Source organism: Pieris rapae, chromosome 11, assembly GCF_905147795.1.
Source record: "Pieris rapae chromosome 11, ilPieRapa1.1, whole genome shotgun sequence".
NCBI lineage: Eukaryota > Metazoa > Arthropoda > Insecta > Lepidoptera > Pieridae > Pieris > Pieris rapae.
In genome coordinates, this window is record NC_059519.1 from 7,427,078 (window position 1) to 7,448,777 (window position 21,700).

Consider the following 21,700-nt stretch of genomic DNA (forward strand, 5'->3'; position numbering starts at 1 on the left):
ACGTAAATTTTGCAAGACTTTTATTATTTTGAACAGTAGGTATTACTGCATAAGAATTATTATTTTATGACCATTCTCTTGATTGGCGTCAAAAAATAAGGAATGTTTTTTTTTCACATTTAAGTCGGTTCGATTCCCAGACGACACAAGTAATTGAATGCTACACACTTCTCAAAATAAAATGACGTCTTCTTTCAGCAAAATATCATATCTACGATATTTAAGGTCCGGCCCCTTGATGCCCCATAGTCTTGGGACGCCAGTATATTTAAATTTGCTAAAACTAAAAATTATTATTTTAATTTTCTATGCCGTGGCTGCACAAAACTGCATTATTTTAATTGCATATTTGCATAAGCTTAGAGGTTCTTACTAACTTTTGATTGTAATAATCTGCTTTTGGCATAATTATGATACTGCGAGTTTTTGTCTCCGTATATAATATTATAAAGTAGGTACGATAACTCATCATTAGGATTCTTATGTAAAAAATATTACAATTATATTATATTATTATAAACTTGACGATTATAATATGAAGCCTAAATGGTATAGGAGTAATAAGTAATCACTAATCTGTGCTATTCATATTTAAATGTGTCAGACGTCAACACACAGCTGACTTAGTTTGTCACGATAGTTAATAAAAAATATTGTGCAAACAAATAATTGCAAACATTCTGTGATTTTTTATATTTTCTACTAGATTGGATATCCAAAAAGTTACCAAATTATTGAAATAGTTTCTGAAATGATAATATAACCAAGATCTAAAGATGTTGGTAAATATAATTATGAGGCAAAATAGCCTATTAGTAGCACATTTTAAAAATAATATTAAAGTATTAAGCTCAGCAAGGAGGTATAGTACCAACAATGATGAAAAGTTTAAGGGCAAGTACGACGTAATAATCGCCGGAGGTGGAATGGTAGGCTGTACACTAGCCTGTGCCATGGGTAAATAATATTATTTATGGTACTTTAACTTTTAGCACTTTTAATACCTTCATACTCTCTGTATGAAGGTATCAAAAGTGCTAAACTTCCTATTTTATTTAAATAAACAGACATTTCGCCCCTTTTTAGTTTTTAATTTATTTTAAATGCAAATAACAAAAATATATTGTATTACTTGCAGGTAAAAATGCTCTGTTATCCAATTTAAAGATTCTATTACTTGAAGGTAGTCCTAACAAGAAATATGAATTAACTCCTCAATATAGCAACAGAGTTGTGGCATTAAATCAAAATACAAAGTCTTTAATGAATTCAATTAATGTATGGGAACATGTTGAAGCTATGCGAGTCCAACCTGTGAGACATATGCAAGTAAGTTCTTATAAAATTTATTTGTTCACAAATATCTGGATATATATATATCAGTAAAAAAGGTATAAAAACATGGAATTGAGTAATTGAAATAAATTAATATATTTTAATTGTCATAATTTGAAAGTTAATTTAATGTAATTATAATTTACAGTTAAATAAAAATTTATTTCTATTGTATAATATTTACTTAATTACTTATTGTTTTTTTTTTTAATAAATTATGATAGATAAGGAAAAATATACCCTTAATTGTGTTGTACCTATTGTGTATAAAATGTCTGTTGCATTGTGATCTTACTAAATTTTCAGGTATGGGATGCATGTTCTGATGCAATGATTACCTTTAGTAGTACAGACATACTTGATGATGATGTAGCATATATAGTTGAAAATGATGTTCTGTTACATGCTGTGACCAAAGAATTAAACAAATCCAAAAATATAGAAACAGTGTACCAGGCAAAAATAGCAGGTTATCAGTTATCACAATCTCAGGTATCACATGAGAATATTGTGAAGATGAGCAATGGTGATACATACTCTTGTGATTTATTGGTAAGTGAATTTATATTCATAGCTTAAAGTTTTATAAAGGATTTAAACTGTTATCACATAGATGAGATTAAGAATGAAAAAATGGTTTAAGACTTTAATGTAGAAAAATTAAAGATCAGTATGTGTATAATATAGTATAATATACTTTTTACATTTTTACTCTATGACCTATGACTTCCTTTATTTAAATTTAACAGTTAATAATTAGTAAATTTATTTGTTTTAAATTATGCCTGAATCTTATGGAGGTTGCTTTTCTTTTATTTTATTTTCAATTAAAGTTAACCGGCCATCCGTTGTATCTATCAGTTTATTTAATTTTTTTGTTATATCGACTAACTGGTTCTTTACATCAACAATACACAGTTCTTGTATTGCATTCAAATTAAACGACATAGGCCTATTTCTATTTGATTCAGAAGTGGTCCGTTTTCGTCTCTCCACATTTTGACTGTCAGAAGAAAATCTGTCGTATAAATAACTTTTTCGCTTCACTAGCTGTCTTTCAATGTCCTCACCGTCAGACTTGCGTATGCGGAATTCGTAATTATTATTTTTACGAACACTTTTCTTGGTGTCTTTACGGCTGGCGACCATTTTGTAGACGGACGCTATCAAGTCTTTTGGTATCTGAAATGTATTAATCAAATGTTAGAGGCTCGGATTTAATATAATTCTACATATCATTATTATCATAATCGGATATATTATATAAACGTAACGTATATAATATTTTACAATATTATACATACATATATTATTATAATACAATATTAATACTATTTAAAAAAACCTAAAAATTAATTTTCATAGGCGGTCGTCTCAGACGTTGTGGATTAACTAATAGAAAAACTTCGTGGTGAATAATACTTACCCTACTTTCCCTAGGATCGTTGGGCCTTATATTTAGTGTACGCATATGTGATGCCGTTAACAACGCTCCCCAGCGTAATACAGCGAGCAATTGTTTTGGTGCACACATCAACATTGAACTAAACAACATGCTTTCTAGGTGCGCTACTAATTGCGTTTGACGTACAAGTCTGTCTAGTCCGGCACTTTCCTGAAGAGCCTAAAAATTGTCAATCGAAATTCAATTATGGTTCACACTTATAGATACATATTATACCTGCGAAAGTAAACAATTTCGGCTGTTAATGTCGCGCTAATTCCTCTACATTTACAGAGAACCTAATAAATGATGTCGCGTCTTTGAGGAACAGTAAATTTATTAAATGGGACCTCCTTAAATCTTGCAATTTTAAGATGCGCAGATTGGTATTTTTGTACGGGAAACTATGTTGTTAATAATAAGGGTTGTAGTCCCCACACTAGGGAAGCCTTATGTTGTGGGTAACTAAAAGACAATTATTCCGTGGTAAATGTTTAAAACAGTTAAAAGAAGTAGAACAAAAATAATAATAATTTTAGTGTTAAAAATTAAGAACGAGTGAATAAGTGAGTGTGAGTGGGTTTGTATACGCACTTAGTGCACTCACACTTTGCGAGTGTAGCTGAAAGTGTGCGTGTGTTGGTTTTTGAGACATGTACATAATATGGTTCTTTCCTACGCTTTATTATAAGATTACAATATTATTATGTTACTGTTAAGATAGAAAAATGTTGTGAAATAAATAAATAAAATAAATAAATATTTTTGGGTCAATAATTCGATCGACATACCAGTTGCAGTACAAAACATGATGAAAAGTTCGATTCATACTGACCTGAATGTCACTAACAGCCAACCCCACGAGCAAATTTGTCAATATAACGGTAACAAGTACGACAAATATCAGGAACATGGCATGTGCAGTGATCGGGTACTGCAATTGTGAACCAGAACATTCGCTGTAAAATATATCCTCGTACTCCAATTCACCACTCATCATCATAACAGTTTTGACCAACGCTGCGGGAAGGTGGAAGGGCGGATAATTACTGAAGAGAACGCTGAAGGCCAGGCCGAATGCAATCAGAAGACAGCTGTACGCCATTAGAAATGTTGCGAAGTTGACTGTCACTGAAATAATCAAATTGAAAATAATTATAAATATTTGATAATTAATTAATACATTTTATTCACTGAAATAATCAGATTAAAAATAATTACAAATATTTTATAATTTATTCATACATCTTATGTAAGCCCGCGAAATTTAAAATATAATACAAAATAATGCACACAGAATTATTTTTGGTCATTTAAAAAAAGCGTGAGTAATTGTGTACCCAACAATTGAATTTAAACTAAACCAAACAAAAATATTTTTATTATTTCACACTTCGTTGGATTACAAAAACAAATAACACAATACATTAAAATTATAAGGGATGAAACAGGCCTTAAGTAAATAAAAAATAGAATAATAAATGAGTAAAATGCAAGAAGTTGCATAACCAAATGTTATTATATACAAAATATAGAACCTTAATCTAAAGAAATACATATTTTTTTATTAATAACAAACTAAAAAAGCTAATCACACGAATTCATGATTTCATCGCGATTTAATATTGTTTGTGTGTACTCTGTACATAGATGTTAATATAAGACATAGAAAATATACGCTGTGGTCATGACTCATGCACTTCAGATTTACAAAGTTTGTGATGTATTCGCGTGATAAATTATAAAAAAGAGTAATTACCCGTTGTAAACATTTGAACGTATAGACCAAATGTTGGAAACCGTCCAACAATCATCATTAGTTCAAACCAACAACAAAATATTGTTATGGCTGCAACATCGTGTTGCCATGTTGAGGTATTTCTTCTCGCTTCACCATTATCTATGTACCACGTTGGGACCTAAAAATATATTTTAATACAAAGCAAAGTTGATGAAATCCAACCAAAATGAAAAGCCATTCGCAAACCAATAAATCTGTAAAGTTTTACTGACGATAGTTGAACGTGACAACGTCATAAGAAAATACTGATAGAATGGTTTAATTTTTCAAAAGAAAATTTTAATTTTATTTATTTGATAGAAATTTTGTATGTATATAGAGAATGAGGTAAATGCAAATCATAATTGAATTGATCAAGTTACATTTATTTGTACGCATAAATACGCTTGCACTTCAAGCTTTAAATGGAACGCATCAGAGGTAACGACGCGCCGCGAGGTAACGCTGCATGAGTCATGTCTTTTCGTGCGTGCAGCCGGCTCCATCGAATTATAAGACGTTGTCACGTCAAAAAAATGGCTAAAATATTAATAGTTAATTACAATGAGGAATAAAAACTTACTGTGCATAAGAATACACCAATTATAATGAGAATTTGCAACCAATTTTCCCACTGTCTGATGTATGCGGACCAATCGAGACAAGATTGGAAGATTTCTTTCAGCATGAAGAATATATTAAGCAAAAGGATCACATACTGGATCGGCCGAAGATAATTTGGTATATTGCATGTCGTATCTTCGCAGAGGAACATTTCTGGAAATCAATAAAATGTGAACCCTATAACAAGAATTAAATCGTTGTTTTCCTGTTTCCTATCAATATTTTTGCATATTAAAGCAGTTATGCAAAGTTGCTTATCAATATTTTAGAAAAACAGATAAAACCCTGGAGAAATAGTAACTTAAAATTGTTGTCTAACTAAACAAAAGAAAAATTATTTTCTACATGAATACAAGTTATACTCACGTAATATATATAGACTGTACAATGTTATAAACAATGCGTGGTAGGCGAAACTCAGAACAAAGAATTTTCTTATTCTCCTCCATTTTAAGAAAAGGAAAGTCTCTGCGACTGGATGCTTTAAAACATCTTTCCTTCCCACCTGAAGTTAAATAAATGTTATTAATTTAATTTAATTCAAAGCTACGAAAGCCAATGTAAAGTATTTTATTGAGTAAAGAGTTTTTACATCGATGAATGCTAGCAGCAATTCCGCTTCGCCTCGTGACAGACATGGTACTAAAGGCCGAAAGTCTATAGTCAGCTCACAATCAACATCTCCCAGCTCATGTTCACTGACGTGTACCGCGTCGTCTAACTTGCAGAGATAGCGTGGTACCACATCTGGCACACGGCGTACAATAAATGATAGAGCAGAAACTCCTCCATTAGTACGGAGGGTGACGTCACCATCGTAGTCTACAAAATAAAAAAAGGTTATACGTGTATTAATTTTAAAAGATTTCGTATCAAAAAAGCGTCTTGTGAGATCTATGAACTAACGTTAAACAAATATAATAAAATACTTCACCCAGTAATAATAGCACACAAGCAGAAAACTCATTAAGCGCAGCGATATGCAATGGTGTATATCCAAAGTGGTCAGGAACATTAGGATCAGCACCGACGGACAGCAAAAGTCTAGCTACATCACATGCGCGTGCGCCGCGTACTATCGCTCCGTGCAATGGCGTCCTGCCGTCGACATCTTGAGCTTTCACGTCTGCTCTACGGTCCACTAATAGTTCTACTACTTCCACAGACTGTGCTAATGCCGCTGCAAGGAAAAACGTTTAGATCCTTTTTATTGATACGGATATCATGTAGAGATAGAATATAGTGAAGGACACGGCGTATGTTATCATATAAAGATAGAATATAGTGAAGGAAACAAAAGATAACAGCTTATCTTACCAAGATGGAGAGCGGTTTGTCCTCTAGAGTTCTGGCAGTCAATGTATGCACCATGATCCAAAAGTAATCTTGCACATTCAGCGTGGCCATCAACAGCTGCTAAATGCAATGCGGTTGCTCGACCTGGACCCAACGCTGCCCTCACGTCTGCCCCGGCTTCCAGGAGTAAATTCACACATGTCGCAGATCCAAGAGAGGCTGCTACGTGAAGAGGAGTTTCAGTGAAGACCTGTAAGATGAAATATTATGAATTGAGCCTCCACGTATGAGTGTATCGTAAACTGAACACAAAAGTGAACGTAATAGAAGAAAATCAAAGAGAATAAAAGTTGTCATTGTCATTTCCATTATAAATTGTAAATCTGAGACAAATTAAATAAAACTAAATGTATATGTAGATATGTCATTATATTCATATCTGCCTTATACCAAGTGTTGTTTGTTATGATACGCACCTGTGGAGTGTCAGCGCATGCGCCGGCGTCCAAAAGCGTGCTGACGACATCCGGTGCATCGCTTAATACAGCATAATGCAGTGGGGAATGCTCGCTCAAACCTGCATTCACGTCCGCTCCGTGTTTTAATAGAGCCTAAACATAATTATTATTATATTATCCCATTTATTTATTTATCGTATACGTAATTCTTAATAGGAAGAAGTTGGTGTGGTGGAAACACAACTGGACACAGTTTTTCTGTCCACCAGTAGGTCGAACATATTTAAAAATTAACGTATTACATACTAAGGCTAGTGACATATACACTAACATTTTTACCACTATTTAAATTGCACGAACAACGTAATAAACAAATTTAAACATTTTCGCTCCATAGATAGCCTAGCCTTTCATCAGTTAAGTTTTTCTTTTCTTCTTATTATGTATGTAATATGTATTTTTGCACTTCTTGCCTACCTTATGTAATTTAATACATTTTTTTTTCTTTACTCACAGTAGTTGCCTGAAAGAGATCGCTCGAAAGCGATAAGGCCACCAGTTGCCCTCCTTTTAAACAGCCGATGCAAAAACATACGTATATAATGATTACTATGATTTTAATAGTACCTTTACACAGTTCACCGACTTTGCACTAGCGGCACAGTGCAACGGCGTTGCCTTTCTGTCTGTATTTGAGTCCCACATGTTGGGGTCTGCTCCATGCTCCAAAAGCTCCTTCACGCATTCTTCGTTTGCTACTAAACAGCTAAGGTGGAGACAAGACCTGGAGAAAACGAGCTTTTTTTATTCGACGGCACAATGTCGCTGTCGGTATAAAAATATTAATCGCTGTATCCATAAACTTAATTAGATAGTAATACCAATACAGCTATGTAAATGTTATGGCTGAAGTGTTTCATTCAAATGTAAAAAAAAACTAAAGCCTTTTAATCACCTCCCATTTGCTTTACATTCGCTTTATCGTGGGAACTTGGGAAATCGAAGTTTTTTAATTGAAACGTACGCCTAAAGACTGATTAAATGTAAGACGAGATTATTAATATTTTATTTACTTAAGAAAATATTTCATCCAACACATGGTTGGTTTGCCGAATGAAGACGCAATGTTTGTGTATTGTAATGGGTTTATTTTTACCTGCTCTCTTTCCTAACTTGCTCTACTTTCTCGTTTTTATGGTTTCCATATTTCAATTAGATGTTTCCGGAGGATATCGTTGATCCATATGTCTTAGATTTAATATAAATTATTTTCCATGGTATTTAGCGGTAGACTTATATTAAAAGATATTAATGCTTTCGACAGTTTTGTCAATGTGAAGATTTATCAAGTTGCATATAGATTCTATGCGTAATACAAATAATATTCAAACGTAGACATATTCAGATTTCGTCTCATAATACAACTTTAGATATTTTTTTTATTAATAACACGTTTGTTTTATAATGTATTGATAAGATTAACCTGACTGAAGAATTTCTGCACTTCACGAAAACTTGAAATTAAATTGTGTTTAATTTACATTTTGATTATTCGGCTTGAAACTTATAAGTAGCATAAGAAACATGCGTTTAATGCTAAACAGAATTTTTTGTAATAAAAAAAAATACCGACACAAAAATTATAGTACTTAGTCTATTTATTACTACACTTACTTATATTTTACTTTTTAAAAAATTAAACTTTAGTTTAATTTGTTATAAATGTTATTTATAACAATAATTAATTTACACAACTAAAGAAATATTTTTGTGTAAAACACAAAATGATTTTTCCATATTTGAATATAAATACTACTTGATAAAATCCTTTTAATGCAATTATTGTCACTTAAGTTTTAGCTTTGAATTTTACGTAATCCTAGCTTAGAAAAATTTATAATATGCGGTCCATTTCTTAGGTTTTACTATGACTTTTAACAATAAAAATACGTGTCGCGAAAGGAAACGATTTGTGTGATAGTTAGATAGACCCGTGGAATAAAACCTTACCTTCCAGAATCATCTGTGCTATTCGCATCTGCTCCTAACTTCAGCAACTTATGTAGCACGGAGCTCTTTCCCATCCAAGATGCCCAAAGCGCGGCAGTCCTCATTCCTTCATTGTCTGCTTGTGCTGCTGCAGTTATTGCCTCCTCATATTGACCGTTTTCCAATAATGTCCCCATTTCTTCAGCGTACGGAAGCTGTTTTAGTGTACTCTGTATTTCTTCTGCTTAAAAAAAAGGATAAATTATTGACTTAAATTAATCGTTTTAGTAATCGTTGTTATTTTTTACTTGAAACTGGCATAAAGTTTTAATCATTGCCATTATATTTTTTTTTAAGTCGTCGTTATTCTTGATCTTCAGAGTCGTATTTTAAAATATCTTGGTCCATAAACTTTAAATTATTGTAAGTTTGTCTTCATCACTGACATAAACAACAGGGCCTTTAAACAGGTACTCCTGCAATTGATGTGATTGGAACTTCTAAAACCTTCACATTTACCAGTCTCATTTTGCCATATGTTCCTATGATACAGACAATTTACTGACCTAACTCCCATATATCCCTGGATGGTTTTAACCGTATCCTGTCGCCAAGGTCTCCTCCATGTGCTGACTCGTCACTAGAGATGTAAACGACCTCCTCATCAGAATCCTCGGCGACTTCACTCATGTCATCTAGCCATCTTGTGCTTCCCTCTCGATAACTCTGTATACAATTATCAATATACATATTTCATTTGAGCTTGATACGTTGACAGAAGGTTCGCAAGTTTGCTTTTTAAGAATGTTACACTCATATTTTCGGGAGAATATTGATAGGCAAAGAACAATAAGTAACAATAATGACAAAGAAAATAAAACTAAAATAAAAGTGAATATATAGCGAAATAGCCTTCGTTAAACGTAAATTAATCAATAAAGCTTTTTATAAATTTGACATATATTTCAAAAATCCTAATCCTTGGGATTGATTTGCTCCAGCTCAAACAATTTATATGTCTCAAAACATAGAGATTTAAAAAATTGAAAGTTTCTTGCCAGGTATCCTTGCCCGCTTGACTTGCGAACTGGTAGTAAATGTAAATTTATAATAAATTTAATTTTTTTTTACGTTTACCAGATATGAATTAAGTTATTTTGAGTTTGAGTTAGAAATGAATTTTCAGTTGTGCATTCGTTGAAAAGCACTCGAAACGACTTATCTATACTAATGACTTATCTATACTAATATTATATAAAGAGATAAAGTGAGGTTGTAGGTGGTAAACTCGTTCTACTAAACCGATTTAGAAAATTCTTTAACCAATAGTAGCCAGTAAGCCATGTTATTTGTGAATGTAATTTTTGTGTTAGGCAGTAGGAGAAAAGTCTAGAATGATTCATGTGAAAGATTTAGGGTGTTTTTCAAGGTTTACAGGTCACAGATTTTTGTAAAGATTAGTAAAATATGGTACCCGCGACAACCATAGACAAAGTTTCTAAAATATAATTGTCAATTGATGTTCATATGAAAGCAGTAAAAGCCAAATTGATGTTTCACTTCACATAAAAATGTTACGGCCAATAAAACGTTATAGCTTTTAAAGATACATAACACTTTAGTATTGCACGATTTTAGATATATATTATAGATATTTTCTGGGTCCACTTTCTATAAGTAATCTATACTAACAATCTAACGAAACATTTCCTAAAACTAGACTGTATTCTTGGCTTGGCGTAATATAGTCAAACATTTCACAAGATAACCTTTTTCATCGAGTTTTTCCCTGAAGACATTCCGATTTCAAATGGTACACATATCAAAACAAAGCACGCGCGCGTTTCACTGAAAACTGAATTCTGAAATACGCCTCCACCGAATATAAACAGATTACACGTTTTGCCCAACAAAACTCGGGATCTTGCTAATCGAAAGTTTTCTTTGAAGAATGCGAATGTCAGCCGTCTGAATCGCCCACGCAATTATTTATAAAGCGTACAAAGTGTTACTATTTTATACTAAATTTTAATTGGGATAATATATTTCTTGACACGTCTACGTATTCGATTTTAACATACAGGAGTTATATCGAATCTTTCCCGAAGGCCCGCCTTAGCTTTTCAATTATCTATCTCTAACAGAGAGATACCTGGATATAATAGACTATCTGATAGAGTTTTGTGTTACCGTCATTTGTTATAATAGCGCCTGTATACTAATTCTGCGGGTAGTTTAAGGTGCGAACTTTAGATTGTACTACCATAGCATTTTTGTATCATATTCTTTCAAATAAATTATTATTATTAAAAACATTGTCGTACTTTCACAGTTCTTAGTATTATTTTATTATAAAGCCACTAAGCTTTCCATTTGACCAAAACAGAGAAATTGAAAGTTTGGAGGAGGCTTTTACCCTAAAAGGGGCCCATACAAATACTAGAATACTAACAGAACTAGCCTTAGTTTTTAGAATTACTTATACCAAAAGTGTAACCTAAACAATTAATGCATGGATTACTTAGTAAATTAAAATTATTTCATCAGAATAAAGCTATTCGTCAAACATTGAGTCTGTTATTGGTACAAAACATTAGCTCACAATGCAGTCAACTTTAGAAATAGATGCTTATGAAATGTTGACGTAATTCAGCAAAATTATGGCTCAATAAATTAATTCCAGAAACCCTTTGGGCATTAATAGATTGTGTGTCGAGTTAAGTGCTTAAGTGTGGACGCTATAATTTATAATGCAATCGTTGAGGAATCAAATGGCCACTGCTGAAACGGCATTGTTTTTAATTAATATTTTTCATTCATAAACGAAAAAAAATTTCTGAAATTTTTATGAATTTGAGGAAAATTTCTTGCCAGTTCTTCCCGTTCATTTTACGTCCTCGATTTGAAAAGGACATTGAATATAAATTGTCACCTTTATCTATAAGTGCATAATAAATTTGACGAAAAAATATTGTCCACATTTAAATATCTTTTTGTAAAAGTTGTTGGCTTATATGGCATACCCTCTGTATGATCAGGTACCAAGGCTTGCATGTTTTAAATGCGAGGTGATTAGTGATTACCTATAGCCAGACGTGTTCACTCCCTTCAGCATTTTGCAAAAATAGCATTTTTTTAAGCGGTTAATTAGCATTTACCTAATTCTGTTATACGCGAGTAATTATAAACAGGGTACACTATATTTTTAAATTATTTAAAGTATCTCATTGACCCAGGATCCGTACGCCCTTGATATAATTTAAAGTACTCTATGAAATGGCTTTTTGACAGTTTTAAAAACAATTAAAAGTGCTTACCTCATTATCATTACAGTTGTCGTGCAGCATCACTCATGTCATTGTAGATCAAGTTTTGCGTTGGTTCGGTTATTTGTGATTGAATGTCCCAACAAAAGCAATATATTCAAATTTATATCCGCAAGACACAGAAGAAAAATTTCTCAACTCATAGATATTAAAAATGTTATAAGCGTCTAACCTCGTTTGATCAGGATACAACTCTGAACAGTTTTGTTTACATGATAGATATAATTTCTAAATACAATTTGTAGACAGCACAAACTTTAGTTTATTTAATTTATTTACACTTCGTTGCATTACAATATTTAAAAAAATTGAATATAATTAAATGAAAGGGATGGCAACTGACGGTCTTATAGCTTTCAAGCGATTTCTCCCAGGTAACCACTACACTACATATTACAATAAGAAAAAAACTTTTATTTTGTATTTTAAGATTAATTATTTACGTTTATAGTTATTTATATAATAAAGTTATACGCTAGCGTTAGGTAGGTTACATGTTATGTATATTTTAAATAATTATAAGAAGCGGAAACGAAATGCAACCATTATCACACTTGAAACCAATATACCTCCTTATTACCACAGTCGTAAATTGAATTTGAACAAACTCGTTTCCGTTTTCCGATAATGTCCAATAACATAAGTATAATTAACTCTTTTTTAATAAATAATTTGTCTAAACCAATGCTGTATTTATGAGTACACTATGCGACGCATACTGTTAATATGTAATCATAATGTTAATCAACAAAATTTTTATTTAAATTTAAGTAAAAAAAATACTTTACCTTTAACATAGGTAGAAAATTTTAATATTCTTGCAGTTCTAAACTTCTAGTAAATTGTTAGATCAGTTTAAGGAAGGGATTTATGTAAGATCTCTGAAGATTTGGTGTTTTATAATAATTCAAAAATGAAACCACGGGCTGTAGTTATCTCAAGAACTTTAGATTACACATACTATTAAAACGATTCGTTTCCAATCGTTCCACTAAGTTTTACACCTGGCGGCCATTTTCTATTTATATCACATACAACAAACACTTCTCGTGGTTGATGTTATACAGATTAATATACAACACTTTGTATTATAAGTAATAGATCAAGAATATGGTAATATACAATATCAAATCGAGTTTTTCAATTTAAGCGTATTTATCAGATTTTGTTTAGGGTGTGTTGGCATAGTGACATCAGAATGCAAGCAGCATATTCCTGAGGTCATAGGTTTGATACCTGGCAGTGCACCAATGTACATTCCTTCTATGTGCGCATTTAGCATTCGCTCGAACGGTGAAGGAAAACATCGTGAGGAAACCGGCTGGCTTTAGACTCCCTCTTTACTCTTACTCTCACTTTAAGTCGAGTGTGTGTCAGGTACAGAGGAGGCTGATCTTATCTATTAGATTAACAGATGATCATGAAACTAATTCAGAAATCGGAGACCCCTAAATACCTCTTAAAATAGCTTTCTGCCCTTGATTAAGACAAGATGTTAAATTTTTCAGATTGGAGCCGACGGAGCTAACTCAGCTGTGAGGAATGCTATGGGCGTGCAATATGTATCTTGGAAGTATGACCACATGGGAGTTGTGGCTACACTGCAATTAGCTGAGGTAAACTAGGCATATAATCTCGTGTCATCTGGGGTGTAGGTTTCTAGAACCCATTCCCCCCATTTATTAAAAAAAATACGACTTTTAATCCCTTGCAATACCTAAAAAATCGTGTAGAGCAAAATTGTTAATTTTAACATTTGAAACTAAATTAAAGTTTCACGTTAATACAGTAGAACTTGTTTAAGTCGAAAACCTCCAAAACTCCAGAAATGTTCCCTTCCCTTCAAGCCTCAAAACCTTCATAACTCGACATGTTTACCCTCTATTAGTCGATGTACTACTATATGTATGCAAGCCATTTTCATACATATTTTCCTTCTATAACTGTGAAAAGTTCAATTGGGCACCTTTATATCGAACATATCAATATTTACACAAAGAAAAATAAATTATCATCGTTCAGGATTTGCCGCAAAGTAACTCACCAATGTTTCTTACAAAAAATTATAAAACAATTTTAGACGAATGCTACATAAGTAGAAAACTCGAACTTTTTGCGTCACCCTTGATATTCGATTTATAGAAGTTCCCCTGTATATATATTATTCTTTTTAGATTTGAACTTAAATTTTGTATGTTTCTATAACAGATATTAAATCACTATGACATATACATTGACCATATCTATTTAAATATCAAATTAATTTAGAGGATTTTTATAACTTATAAGTTGCTTGTTTAAAATAAATTGCAGTCACAACAGTAGCACATATATATATATATAATTATAGTAATAATATACTTATCATTAATTCTAGTACTATAACCTCCAAGTAATTAATAAGAAATGACTCCTCCTTCAAAGGTTGGTATCGCAGCCACTAACTGGGTAACCATAGGCTGGGTTTGTTTTTGATAGTCCCTGATCCCCGTTTGACGCTATCTTCCACATTAACTTGTTATTTCAGGAATCAGAGAACACTACGGCCTGGCAGCGTTTCCTACCAACTGGTCCCATGGCCCTTCTACCACTTAACTCGAAGCAAAGTTCTCTCGTCTGGTCCACATCTCCTGAACACGCTAAAGAACTGCTCAACTTGCCTGAGGAGAGATTTGTTGATGCCCTCAATGATGCACTGGTAAGATAATTATTCATTTAATATATTGCATTGGTGTATTTTTAATCAACTTATACAAGAAATTTTATCAGAACCCGTCCTTATACAGTCTGTGCGGAAAGAGAACTGTGTAGTTATGTTAATTTAAATAATTAATATTTGACGCATCGTTTCATTATAAATTCAAATATTGCTTAGAAATTAAAACATTTATTCACTAAAACGTTTTTTTTTTCTTTTGGCTCTAACACTGTTTGTGCATTAGCCAGCGTCAAGTATGGGATTTTTATAATTCGTTGTTTTAATTATTTACAGTATATGCATAATAAAAAAACTAAGGAAAATCGCGACATAACATAAATAATTGAAAGCGCATAAATTTACAAAAAAGAATAGTTAATAATGGAATAAAAAAAATCAAAATTATAGTTTAATGTTATTATTTACAATAAACATACTTATAATACTATATACAAAGGGATTTAAATCTCGAAGAAGTAAATAAATATTGGTAGGAAGGGGAACTGACAGAGAAACTCACTAAAACTTTATACTTTCATATTAATTGTCATGGTTGTCAAATTATAAACTATTCATTAAACCCCTCTCAACACAGATTAGAGTATTTAATAAACTATGTATATGATTTGTCTATACTAATATTATAAAGAGGAAAGGTTTGATTTTTTGTTTGTTTGTTTGTATGAATTGAATAGGCTCCGAAACTACTTGGCAGATTTGAAAAATTCTTTCACTGTTGGAAAGCTACATCATTCCTGAGTGACATAGGCTATATTTCATTTTCAAAAAAATAGGCATTCTTACTAAAATTACGATAACATTAACATTTGTTTATTATTTGATACAATTCTAACAGATGGCGCTGAGTTAAAGGTAGTAGTTTGGCAAGACGACGTTTGCCAGGTCAGCTAGTATGTTATATTTTGTAAAAGTAATTATAAACTGTAAACGTTGATTGTTTTTCCAGTGGAAACAATACCCCCGAAACAAAGGCATAGATGCCTGTACTGCCTGGGTTGGGTCTATACTCCACCGTTTGGGTCTACCCGATGGCGCTCAAAGGCAACTCCCGCCCAGCATATGCGAAATAACTCCCAATTCCAGAGCTGCCTTCCCGCTTGCTTTTGGACATAGCACTAAGTATATTGCACCCGGTGTAGTACTGATTGGGTAAGTTTATTAAATAAATAGTTCATCAATATATAATAAAAGTTTTATGGAGTTGAACATAGCTGTCATAAATTATTCAATACTGTCAACACGGTATGGTGCACAAACGAAGTTTCATAGACAAGAAACTATATTGACCACTTGTCAAAAGGGTTGTCTATAGTCTTATAGAAAAACTTATTTATAGAAACTTACTTATAGATAAAGATATACCTCGGAACTATAACATAAGTTAAAATGAGTCAAATAGCACCTGAAATGGAATAAGGCAGGATACATTTGAAAAATCCTGGACCATTGTGACTCAATGGTTGGTAGAACTATAAGATCTCCTTTCACAGACAATTCGCGGAAGAACCATGCGTTCTTCTCGACTGCGGGGAGGGGGAGGCCTTTTGCCATCCTATAAGCTAATACGATCTTTGTTAATAATTAAATATATTTAATTTGTACAGAATTAATTTCATGAGTCTCATTAAGAAATAGTTTATATGCGATTAGTAGTACTAGAAAAATCTACAGGACATACTTTATTATTACCAAAAAAAAAACAAAAAATCCAGAGACTACAGACTAATGAGACTTCACACTTCGTAAAGTCGGAATATAATTTTTACTTACGTTATGTTACGTTACTTACGAAAAAATCCATTGTATTAGTGGAGATTTTTATTTATTGGTCAGGTATTTCTCGAATTTGTTCCTGAAACATACAAAAATAAATATTTTCCTATTAAGTAAAGTTATCTATCTTTGAGCTATCCGCCGTCGCTATATATTTTATTTTGTTAATTATTTCCAGTGACGCGGCGCATCGCGTCCACCCACTTGCAGGTCAAGGGGTGAACCTTGGATTTGGAGATATTAAGGACTTGACGGAACTGCTTTCTGATGCTTTATACTCTGGATTAGATATAAGTAATACTTTTAAAACTACTTTAACTTTACACGATTTCCAGGAAACAAAAGGGTTTAGTTTGAAAGTCAGTTCACCAAACCTCTATATAAAAATCCATCCATTCCACAGTATAAATTCAGCCTATCGCGGCATCGATTTTCATATATTTGGGAAATGAATAGTCTTTGTTACACTGAGTTAATTAACATACTAATAGAGAAATATTTTTTTCAAATTGATGCAGTATTTTTGTTTATCATAGACAAACACACATTTTATCCTCTTTATTAGTATAATTTGAGCAGTGTTGGCCTCGCGGCTCCAGCGTGCGAGTCTCATACCTGAGGACGTAGGTTCGATCCCCGGCTGTGCACCAATTGACTTTCTTTCAATGTGTGCATTTAAAATAACCATATACATGAGTATTTTTGTTGATCTCTTCAATAATATTATAAACTTTTTGAGTCACTTCGAAGAAAATAAATTAAAATGTATTATTTTTTAGCCCACTCAGACTGGATGCAAAAATACGAGACGGCCCGCCAACGTCACAACGTGCCCACTCAATTATGCGTGGACGCCCTATATAGGCTGTATTCGTACAACATACCTCCGTTTGTTCTAGCCAGGAGTATAGGTCTGCAAATCACCAATGCTCTTCATCCAGTGAAGGTAAATTTTCTGGAGGCTTAATAGTCTAGTAGTTCTAATGAACGAATTTTAATTGGCTTCGTGATGTGATTACATTGATGATTGATTTATGTGATTGTGATTACAATAACACAAAACAGATGATAAGATGAAATATATTACAAATCTCAACCAGAAAACCCAAACAAAAAAACTATACTCTGTAATTTCATTCTCAATCTTGCGTCATTACGACTACGGATATTAAATCATCGTGATTGGTATCGCTATGGCCATTGGCAGCTACAGTGTAAAACCGCGGGGTATAGGAAGTTTTTAATATGTATGTTTTTTGTTTCAGAAACTCCTAATGTCCCATGCTACAACATGAACTAAAAGTATTACTTAATTGTTAATTATAGTCATTAAAGTATTAATTATTAATGCGTTTTATTCTTATTTATAGTATTTTTGACAAATAAATACATTCAATTGCAAAATAAATATAATAATTAATTTGACTTGTTATTTTAGTTTTGCTTATTTACAAACGTGATGAATACTCTGTATGTACGTGCCCTGGCTGTACATTTGGGTCACTTATAATTTACGATTACGATACGATTTAGGAAATCGTCATGCTTATTATAGTCACACCCCAAGAGCATAGCCGGATGTAGTCACTCGCTTCGGCTGTTATGTTGTATAGCAATTATCATTCTATTATTTCGCTCATATTCTATTGTTATAGTTATTGCTATAAAGTAAGACAAAAATCTTCATATTTCAAGCACCCAATGACCCAGGAACCGTACAGTCTGTATGTATGTACATATATGTGGTAATCTTCAAATCGCAGTGCAACCACTCTTCGAACAATATCTGTTTCATTGATTATGAAAATAGCTCACAGCCGGGTTAATACCTATATTTATACAATCTCAAGGTGAAGAATCACGCCATTATTAAAAGCCTATTTTTTATTAAGTAAATGAATATAAGGGCAAGCGTAATTTCGACGCTGTGGAAGTATCAAAGTGCTCTTCCTCCGACCTAAACTGAGGATTCTCGAAAATCTTAATATATATAAATCTCCTGTCACGATGTTTGTCCGTGATGGACTCCTAAACTACTTAACTGATTTAAGGTTAAATTGGCACACCGTGAGCAGTCTGGTCCAACTTAAGAGATAGGATAGCTTAGATTTTTAATTATATTCGCAATTTTATTTTATTGCAAATATTTGTTTATTGTTTGATACAATTCTAACAGATGGCGCTGGGTTAAAAGTACTAACGTTTCATATAAGCTATCTACCCTTCACATAAGTTCTCCAACCATTTCTTTGACTAGTTTACTTCTATGTAATATAACAAAAACCTTAGCCACAGAAACGCTTGGCCCAGTCTGCTAGTTGTATTATGTATTCGTCAGATATGACAGACCCCCATCGCAGGCTTTGTAGCCATAGATTGTAGATGTCGCTACAAGGCCAATGTTCAAACAATATACAGTTAATAAAGGAACCGAATGCGTTGACGTACTCACCCCCTAAACCCAATATATCTATTGAAAAATATGTAATATACTACATTAAGCTGAATAAATTGTACACTACCAAAAAATATTATTGAATATTAATATTTATAATATGTTCGTTTTTGTTCGCTATAAAGGAGACATGTCTATGGGTGTACAACTCCCCTATCTATCAAAGTCCGTGAACCATGACGGATGGATGTGTAAACTGAGTAAACTTAGTTAAAAAGTAATTTTATCTGACTGACTTTAAAAACATGAAGATAATTTACATTTGTCAGCCTGACCATTTCTATAAATAATTGATCATGATAACTCATAATTCCTAATAAAAATAAATCAGTGGCACTACAAGCTCTTTAGGTCTTGGCCTCAGATTTCTGAATCTGTTTCATGATCAATTTTTAAATCTTATAGGCAAGTAGGTGATCAGCCTGACACACGTCGTCGAGTTTTTGACTCTAAGACATGTCGAAGTGTCGTTTTGTCTCCAAGTGCCTTCATCATATTGCCCAATGCCAATGCAACATTTGCATTTTAATGGAATCGAAAATTCCTGGAGGTGTGTAAATGCTCTGAGATTTGCTTTTTCATAAAAAAATATGAAATAAAATACATGTCATAACAATTTGTGAAACCTTTTCTACATTAAGTTCTATCGAGTACTAGAAAGTCTGTAATTAAATGTGCGCTCTACAGTGCCAATGTCATGATTAACAGGAAAGGGTTTGATTACATTTTTTGTGTAAAGCGAAAGCTCCGTCACAGACACACACATAAGGAACATTTATTTCTCTTCCTGGTAGTGAAGTATCTGGTGGCCATTATCATTTTTTTCCAAAGCAAGCTATGTTGAAAAATTCCTCCATCACTTATACGTCCTTGTTCACCGATATCGGCAAAAACGAAATTATAGTTACTACCTTTTTTTTTTTTTTTTTTTTTATTGAGGGGAATGCATTTTCGCACAGAGTGTGGGACTCGCTCTTAAAGCCCTACCCACTAAACCCCTCCCACCAATCACGTCACTGTTGGGGTAACTTGGGCTCGCGTTAGCATTCTACCAAGAGACCCCGTGACTGGCTGCTGCAGCAACCATCTTCCATTACATTGACATCGCCTGAGAAGTCTTTACAGTAGGGTTGCAATTTCTTGCACCTAACACGTGATTCGCCGCCATGTTCTCGCTTGCACATATAACACAATGTGGTGCTTCGTCACATCTGACAGATTTGTGTCCCGCTTTTCCGCACCTATAGCACACATTGCTACGGTCCTCCGTGGATGTGCATGACGCCCGTGTGTGTATAGTTACTACCTACTAAAGCCATTAGCACAATACTATATGTATTTTTGTAGTTATAATACTTCGAGCCGCTATATAATGGACATTTAACTACGATGTGTTTCCCGTCGAGAGCTCCAACACATCGCGGGAATTTTTTTCTAAATCCCTCTTCAATAACTAACCATTCTTCAGGTGTTTGTGGTAACTGTAACAAATATAACATATTTCTTCAGAATGATACACCACCAATCAACGGTTCCATTGAAGGTGAAACAATGCCTCCGAAGTCACCTACAGCACCAACCCAAGGTTCCAAAGTGGACGAAACCATGCCTCCGAAGCCACCGCAAACAAAAGAGAAGGAAAGTTCACGAACTGTTCACTATACAGCAACAAAAACTAATCCAAAGAAAAGACACATGGACCATATATTCAGTGAAGCCGATAAAAAAATTAATGACAGTTTTGAAACTTTAACCAACATACTGCAAACAAAAAAAAGAGAGGAAGACGAGTGCGATGTTTATGCTTCATTGTTAGCAAAAAAGTTAAGGAAATATCCAGAAAGAATGCGAGACAGGATTATGTACAAAATTGATGGTCTTCTTCTGGATAACCCTTACCCTGATGACGAGCAATCATCAACGCACGTCACGTCTTATTCAGTGCCATCTCCCCATGCTCAACAAACATTGTCAACTCCGTCTTCGCAATATGGTCCAACTCCGTCTCCATCTGAAATTAATACTATTACCTATTGAGAGTTTGTAATTCCTTTCTTTAATAAAAACATGGTGATTTTTAAAATCTACTTTTCTTACCTTTATTTCGTCTCTTAAAACTGTGTTAAGAGCCTTGCATACTTCTGGGACAATCAGTGAAATACCCGGCGTTGGAACTTTAAATAAGTAGTGTAGACTTAGGTAACTATGTTCAGTCGGTAGACATCGAAGGGTTATTGCTAGGCGTATTTTTGGTGGATTAGGTCTTCTTAGTCTTTCTGTTTCTTTATCTTAGTCTTATGTTATCTCAATTTTGTTTAACAGAAATTTAAAATCGGTACGAGACATTCTGCAAAAGTTAGTAAATTCCCCATAATCTTCACTATTCATTTCATTGAAAAAGTTATTTATTACGTCCTTGAAACAAAAGACAGGCATTATAAATAACTCATAGGTACTTACTAGCAGAATAAGTATCTGCATTTAAAAGTTACTTAAGTAGG

General features: G+C 33.1%; 2 protein-coding genes across 3 annotated transcripts; one reads left to right on the forward strand and one right to left on the reverse strand.

Moving 5' to 3' along the window:
• Nucleotides 1-618: 618 nt before the first annotated feature.
• LOC110994061 (ubiquinone biosynthesis monooxygenase COQ6, mitochondrial) lies at nucleotides 619-18,092 on the forward strand. Its single transcript, XM_022260548.2, has 9 exons — nucleotides 619-957; nucleotides 1,139-1,329; nucleotides 1,642-1,887; nucleotides 13,761-13,868; nucleotides 14,780-14,950; nucleotides 15,918-16,120; nucleotides 16,923-17,038; nucleotides 17,524-17,690; nucleotides 18,010-18,092. Exons 1-9 carry the CDS (start codon nucleotides 777-779, stop codon nucleotides 18,037-18,039), a joined length of 1,413 nt encoding a protein of 470 aa, XP_022116240.2. The 5' UTR covers nucleotides 619-776; the 3' UTR covers nucleotides 18,040-18,092.
• LOC110994060 (transient receptor potential channel pyrexia) lies at nucleotides 2,045-12,467 on the reverse strand. 2 transcript variants are annotated; one of them, XM_022260547.2, is made up of 14 exons: nucleotides 12,244-12,467; nucleotides 9,493-9,652; nucleotides 8,948-9,167; nucleotides 7,565-7,721; nucleotides 6,956-7,090; nucleotides 6,501-6,729; nucleotides 6,118-6,363; nucleotides 5,776-6,005; nucleotides 5,550-5,688; nucleotides 5,143-5,336; nucleotides 4,539-4,698; nucleotides 3,615-3,910; nucleotides 2,762-2,959; nucleotides 2,045-2,517 (listed from the first exon to the last, which is right to left on the reverse strand). In XM_022260547.2, exons 1-14 carry the CDS (start codon nucleotides 12,271-12,273, stop codon nucleotides 2,128-2,130), a joined length of 2,784 nt encoding a protein of 927 aa, XP_022116239.2. In that variant the 5' UTR covers nucleotides 12,274-12,467; the 3' UTR covers nucleotides 2,045-2,127. The 2 variants fall into 2 exon arrangements, with proteins under 2 accessions (XP_022116239.2, XP_022116237.2); XM_022260545.2 differs by lacking the exon at nucleotides 12,244-12,467 and adding an exon at nucleotides 10,696-10,863.
• Nucleotides 18,093-21,700: the final 3,608 nt, after the last annotated feature.

Bases quoted from the DNA above. Each gene is read 5' to 3' on its own strand.
- LOC110994061 (XM_022260548.2), top strand. From the start codon at position 777: ATGTTGGTAAATATAATTATGAGGCAAAATAGCCTATTAGTAGCACAT. The intron at 958-1,138 runs GTAAATAATATT...TATTACTTGCAG, and splicing joins TACACTAGCCTGTGCCATGG to GTAAAAATGCTCTGTTATCC. The intron at 1,330-1,641 runs GTAAGTTCTTAT...CTAAATTTTCAG, and splicing joins AACCTGTGAGACATATGCAA to GTATGGGATGCATGTTCTGA.
- LOC110994060 (XM_022260547.2), bottom strand. From the start codon at position 12,273: ATGCTGCACGACAACTGTAATGATAATGAG. The intron at 6,730-6,955 runs GTGCGTATCATA...TTCATCTTACAG, and splicing joins CATGCGCTGACACTCCACAG to GTCTTCACTGAAACTCCTCT. The intron at 6,364-6,500 runs GTAAGATAAGCT...TTTTCCTTGCAG, and splicing joins ACAAACCGCTCTCCATCTTG to CGGCATTAGCACAGTCTGTG.